We start from the raw sequence: 7,010 nt of genomic DNA, 5'->3' as shown, positions 1-7,010 counted from the left end.
AACAGGAATCTTGTCCACCAAAAAGAAGTAGTCCATGCTTTTATTTTGGAGGCTGTATCACCGCTACAACACACAACAGGAAGCTGCAGATAGAAAACATAACCGAGCTTTTAACGCCCTCTTGTGTTGTAATATTTGGACTATTTTTCATGGCGCTAATGCAAAGTTATTCATATAAGTATGTAGCATTCCCTGTCGAAGCATAGTAAATACATTTATTTTACGAGACACATTTTAAAAAATATTTTGAGGCTCAGTCAATTCTTACGTGTGAATGCCAACTACCGCACTGCTTCTGTCAGTCAGCTGGGGTAGGTGGGGTCACAAAGAGCCAAGATGGCTGACTTTGAGGAGCCGCTGTCAGATGAAGAGAAGGTTTGGAGACTGTTTTATTCTTTACTCAACGTCGTTTTCTTTATTTGTGGAGAGCTACCCAATTTAAATGTTAGCATGAATAAACGGTTACATATTGTAAACAGAATGCCAGTTTTTGGTCACGTATCGAGATGATAAACTAGTGTTTTTAAGCTACCATTAGCTAACTAGCCAATGCTAGTTACAGCTTATAGTTGGCTAGCGGCGAAATCAAAGGTTGATAAAAGGGTTTAACCAATGGACACTTGCACTGGAAACTTTTAAATGCTTGTAACGTTACCTAGATTAATGAAAATATACGTATGGACACATTCTTTCCAAAAGTCGCGTTGCAATGTCAGTGCCAGCCTCCAATAACTACAGTGGGGGCTACGAAGCCCTCCTGTTAGCTAACATCAGCGGCTAACGTTACTTTGGATTTCTGGGTCAAACAGATTCAGTTGCAGCTCAAATACTTGTTAGCCTCACATGGCTTGAGATCAGGACATGGGTGCCTACAGTTTAGATGGACCCTGATAGTGACACCCTACCGGTGGCAGCTGGACACACTAGTCGGAGGCTCAGATTATTATGAATCACAAAACTTTGCAGTTTTTCTGCAATGAGAGTCAGATTTTCCGACAGTAATCTCGAAATCAACAGGGTGGATTTAAAGCTTGAAACAACGGTGGCGACATACTCCTTATCACCAAAGGTTGACGATCAACTGGAAAATTGAGGGCAAGATGATGGCATGGTTTTATAGCGACATGACACATAGTCTAGACAAGTCGTGTCTACTGCAGTGTCCAGTCATTAAACTGTCCTGATATTAACTCCTTCATTGCCCTTACATTACTACATCTAAAACAACAACTACTCTTTTATTTCTTAAAACATGCTTGCTGATATTTTTGTAACTGACTTTTTTGTTTAATCGAGATGCTGTAGCCTTTTTATTTAAAGCAGAAGATATGTTCATCAAGAGGTTAAGATGGCTTCATCATAAGCTAAGGGCTCACTGGCACTGAAATACTGAAAATACATCTCAGTATAATTTATGCAAAAGGCTCAAACTGACGAAGTACGTATCAATTTTGACAGCACGTTATTTTGATAGGCTGTCTGTAGATAGTTTATGGAGTATTTGTAACATTTCAACAGCTTATTTGTTGAGATTCAACATGTTTTTTTTATTTACTCTGGAGGTGTAAAATTATAGAGTGCATGTGACAATTCATGAACATACTCAAAAAAATCAGTTGAAATTGAACTATTCACTCAACCCATGCAGCATAGGTAAAGTAGATAGTACAACAGTTCAACTCAGTTTTTCTCAGAATATGTAGCGAATTGTCACATACTGTATACTCAATGGATAAACATATTCAAAGAAAAATAGCTGAATTGTTGAATATAAATATTTTAAAAAAAACCCTCTTCAAACTATCTGTAGGTGGACTTAACAAATAAAGTTTTACTGTAAATTGTTACATTTTTGATGGAAGACTTTTTATTGTAGAGTGAAAACCTTAAAATATTTATTCATGTTTTTTTGGGGGGTTTTTTTGCATTGTAGCCTCCTAATGCAGAGCAAATCATGTTATCGTGGCAGATGGATTAATTTGTAGCATTTTATTTACTTCCATAGGTCCGCATAGCGGCCAACTTTGTGACTCATGCACCCCCGGGAGAGTTCAATGAGGTCTTCAATGGTAAGAAGTAGCTGTTTGTGACAAGATGTGCATTTTAATAATGTTTTCTTTAGTATGATATATGTGAATATAATTTGTCTCTGATACTATTTTTTATTGGTTTGTCTTATAAGAGTAATGCACAAACATTGATTTCTTTGTGTCCTGCTAGATGTGCGGCTTCTTCTCAACAATGACAGCCTCCTCAGGGAGGGGGCATCACAGTAAGTAAGACTTAACTACGACAAATGTCAGAAATTCAGTTACTCATAATTTACACTGTTCAAAATGCCTAAGCCTCCAGACTGTATGGGGGATATATAACTGTGGATTGTTCTCCATTAGGCAGCATGGAATGTTAAGCATAATCAGTGTTTTCAAATGGCCAGTGGACAAATATTTTAAGCATTTTTGTGTCATGTTATGAATGCCTACTGTACTCTTGTGCCAATCTATTTGTCCAGCTCCTTTGCCCAGTACAACATGGATCAGTTTACTCCTGCCAAAATTGAAGGCTATGAAGAACCGGTATGTTTCATCCTTACGTCTTTCTTATTTATACCAGAAGAACAAGTGGCCAAGCTAGACTTTTCAATCTTTCACTCACCTTTATTGATAGGTCCTGATCACAGAGCATGGTGACTTGGGTCAGGGACGTTTCCTGGACCCTCGCAACCGTTTGGCGTTCCGCTTCGACCATCTAAGAAAAGAGGTGAGTGATGTGCAGCCATATGAAGGAGAGACGGCCCTGAGAAGCTGGAGAGATGCCTGTGATACTTCCCTTAGTGCCTACGTCAAAGAGCACTACCCTACTGGAGTCTGCACGGTAAGGCCCACAAAAAATGCTCAAAATAGTCATCCAAGTAATATCGATGACATTAAACTCATACCTATACTATCTGTGTGTTGCAGGTATATGGAAAAACGGTTGATGGTCAGCAAACTATCATAGCCTGCATTGAAGGACATCAGTTTCAACCCAAAAACTTCTGGTATAGTGACTTCCCTGAAAACAGCTCTTTAAACGCATATCTGATAGGATATATTGCAAATTTTTATAATATAGTTTTATCAAAAAGGTTTTAATTGAACAGTTTTATATGTTTTTTTTATTTGTGGTGAAATAATGAGTCTCTCACTTCTATTGAGCTTCGTGCCGCTTTCTGTTAGTAATATAAGGCCTCCCCTCCTTTCTCTAACAGGAATGGTCGCTGCAGGTCAGAGTGGAAGCTTACCATTGGTCAGTCCACTGCTCAGGTGGTAGGAGTGTTGAAAATCCAGGTGAATTCAATTCAGTGCATCCATCTGCATAAATGATAAATAAATCAGAAAGGAATATTCTTCTAAAACTGCAGCTTGCTAATGAACTTCTTCTCTATTGCCAGGTGCACTATTATGAAGATGGGAATGTGCAGCTGGTTAGCCATAAGGAGGTAGAGGAGTCAATACCAGTGACTGTAAGTAAAAAATATTATCTATAAGCACTCAGACTTTTAGCACCATATTTTGCTTAAAGTAGAAGAATGGCTTTGTCAGTTCCACATATATAAAGATGAGATTGTCTATCTCTGTAACTAAAATAAAAGGGATGATTAAATGTGTGTTGAAACAGAATGAAACCCAGACAGCCAAGGAATTTGTTGAAATCATTGAGAATGCAGAAAATGACTACCAGGTAAGATACCATTTATTAACTACATGTTTGATACACTAATGTTTAAATATACAGGTGTTTCTTTAATCAAAATGCGCATAAAGATACATATACGTTTTGAAATGAGAAAATGTGAAAAAAAATTTCACTTGCCCTCCCAATTTTTGCCCCCAGACTGCAATCAGTGAGAACTACCAGACCATGTCTGACACCACCTTTAAGGCCCTGCGTCGCCAGCTGCCTGTCACACGCACTAAGATCGACTGGAATAAGATCCTAAGTTACAAAATTGGCAAGGAGATGCAGAATGCCTAGAGGAAGGTCAGGGACTTAACCAGGCAGATGCACTCTCCACTGGGCCCACAACCCGCCTATATATGCGCAAGGACTAACCAAAGCAAAACTATATCAGTATGGGGCAAGGCATTAATAAGAAATAAAAAAAAAAATTAAAAAAAAACAATAACTGAAGATTTGCAGACTATTAGGCACAGATATCCATCTGCTGTATGGAAGTTGTGGTTATGGAGATAATCATGGTTTGGAGGAAGTGGTTACTTCTGGTTGTGTGTTGTGAAAGAGTTCTGTTGGGTCAGTGTGCAGGGCTGTGCTCAGGACTGCTACATTAATGAACTAAATCTTCCTTCGGTCATCTAAGGAATCAGAGACCTCCAGAGATTCAGATGTCAGAAGTTACAATATTTTTCTTTAGTTAAACTGATGCAGAACTGTGATTTTGTCACAGTGGAGATCTCAGCACACAGGGAGAAGAATCAGGACCAGACAAGGCAGCTGATGAAAGAAATTAAGCACACCATCACATATCAGGGTTTGATTTCGGACAGGAGGATATGAATTTTGCAAAAGTTTTCGTTCCATTGTGGTTGTCATGTTTGGTGGACGGGGAATAAGACGCATCAGTAAAACCTGTACATTTACAGAAAAATGAACAGATGTTTTAACTGGTACCATCTCACAGTAATCCTGAACTGACAACTGACTTAAACATTGCTAATGACATGACTGTATTTCCAACTATTCACATGTAGGAGTGGCATGATCCTCGGCATAGCTCTGTTCCTGCACTGTACACCTGTATGTTTGCGTCTGTCAGGGCTGAGGGATTGTTTACTTGTCTTCTGTTGTGCTCCACCGATGTATGTGTCTCCACCCACGCAAGCAATGATGTCTGAATTAAGATAAAGGAACTTGTACGCTGTTGCATCTGTAATGCATTCTCTGTTCTGTTACTTACTGGCAACACCACCTCCATTGCTGTACAGCTTTTCCTTTGTGAAAGGAAAACATACTCATATTAACCAAGATTTATTTGCCAAAATCTCTTTCCTATGGTAAAGAACTTCATCCTCCCACCCATGTATGCAAATTTCTATTTTAATACGCTGGTTTTTGTTGGAGTCTTAGAATATTGCACTCTTTAACTGTAACAACTGTTTGTGTATTGGTCAATGCCAAGTGAACGCAAAGCAGTTGCCGTGTAAGGCAAGATCATATACTGCATACGTTACATGACTTCTGTAAGGCCATATCATACTGTATGTGATACATAATGTCTGAGTAGGCTGTCTCTGGATCAGTTACTTGTTAGCTATACTATGTGCTGTGTTCAACCCTCACACTATTCTACAACTGTGTGCCGATCAGTTATAAACTTCAAGACTGAACTGCCCCATTCTGTTGTACAAATAAATGGATTGAACATCTTGGCTAGACTGTTATTTAACATAGATGAGTAAAAGGGATTCAGAGCATTGCCCAAGTTTTAACAGAAAAAACTGCGACACACTAAAAGGCATGGATCATTTATTTAAAACAGCACTAGATGTTGCAGGTGTTCATGTTAGACATATTTACTAGAAATGGCTGATGGATGTTGCCCCCCAAAGACAAATTGTGCATAAATCTGCAGAGTTCAATTGATTGGCTAAAAAAAGTTACTTTCAAAAAGTTCTTGATTTAAAAGGGATAGTTCAGATTTTTTTTAAAGTGGGGTTGTATGAGGTTCTTATCTATAGACTGTATATTACAAACAGCAGAGGCAGAGTTCCCACAGTCATGGAAAACCTGGAAAAGTCATGGAATTTTACCATCACCATCATCATTTTCCTCTCAAGTACTATATATATATATATATATATATATACAATTTTACTTTTTTTAAAAATTGCTTTCTTTACTTTTTTTCTATTGTAAACTATTTTTGCAATTTTTATAGAGAACTTAAAAGAAATTGGAGATTTGTTTTTAGTTCTTCAGAAAACAGGTTTAAAGGGCATGTTTTTTGAGTGATTATTTTTTCCATTTTTAATTTTGACAAAACAAAAATTAAAAACATTTGGCAATTTTTATAGAAGAATTTGGGTAATTTTTTTTAAATTACATTTTTGAAAGGCAAGTTTTCTTTCAAAATGTAACAGTCAGAAACTTAACAGAAATTATTTTTGGATGTTCAAATTTCTAACGGCCCTTGAACAAATCATGTGGGGTGCTGAAACTATGTTTGAATAGAGTTTGAATCTTACACGTTTGAAAAATGCCAGGCAAGTGAGGGAATAAAAAAAAAATATCTATGTTTTGGGTCCATAAGAAGTCGTGGAAAAGTTTTGAAATTTTTTCCATGATAATGTGTGGAAAACCTGAAGATGTCAGTTGGCATGCCCTGAGTATGGAAAAACAGGCTGGAGCCCGACACAGAAGGTAAGCTATGTACTGCTGTGGAGGGGTCAGCACGGACTTTAACCACCTAAAAAATTATATCAGTTTAGATTTACGCATTATTGATAGTATTTTCATTCATGCCAGACAGTGATTAACAGGAAAGCGAAGCCATTATATTCCTCTCTTCAAAGCCAGACTCTTCATTGCTGAACACAGGAGCTGCTGGTCTACCGCTGCCTCAAACAGTTACTGTTTGTCATTGTGTGACTTAAGCATTTTAAAGGGTTAGCTCAGATTCACCAATGTCACACAATAACACTATCTTCAGCCAAAATTACTGTCTTTGTCAATGGAGTCTGGTGGCTTTGATGAGAGCATAGATGTTGAAGCTGAAGCTGTTAACCGCTTCCCTGTCAAAATAGACTGAAGAAAAGAAAACGCAGTAAAAAATACTCACAATTGGGCGTCATGCAGCAACATTCTCTTAAATTTCTCTTACATTTTCTCTTAATTTTCTGGTAAGAGAAAAATCAAGAAAAGCCAACTTCAGATGCATCAAACATTCTTAGCCATCCACATTTACTCTTACCAGGTGTGCTAAATGAAGAATCCCACTTCATCAGAAGTCA

At 37.7% G+C, this 7,010-nt stretch overlaps 1 protein-coding gene across 1 annotated transcript; it reads left to right on the top strand.

The window, feature by feature from the left end:
* Nucleotides 1–220: 220 nt before the first annotated feature.
* capza1b (capping actin protein of muscle Z-line subunit alpha 1b) lies at nucleotides 221–5,426 on the top strand. Its single transcript, XM_042491538.2, has 10 exons — nucleotides 221–375; nucleotides 2,006–2,069; nucleotides 2,221–2,272; nucleotides 2,513–2,576; nucleotides 2,668–2,874; nucleotides 2,961–3,040; nucleotides 3,251–3,329; nucleotides 3,434–3,505; nucleotides 3,661–3,723; nucleotides 3,877–5,426. Exons 1-10 carry the CDS (start codon nucleotides 337–339, stop codon nucleotides 4,015–4,017), a joined length of 861 nt encoding a protein of 286 aa, XP_042347472.1. The 5' UTR covers nucleotides 221–336; the 3' UTR covers nucleotides 4,018–5,426.
* Nucleotides 5,427–7,010: the final 1,584 nt, after the last annotated feature.

This window comes from Plectropomus leopardus, chromosome 9, assembly GCF_026936395.1.
Source record: "Plectropomus leopardus strain MGB_pleo_1.0 chromosome 9, ASM2693639v1, whole genome shotgun sequence".
NCBI classification, from domain to species: domain Eukaryota; kingdom Metazoa; phylum Chordata; class Actinopteri; order Perciformes; family Serranidae; genus Plectropomus; species Plectropomus leopardus.
This window is presented reverse-complemented; position numbering and strand designations above follow the sequence as displayed.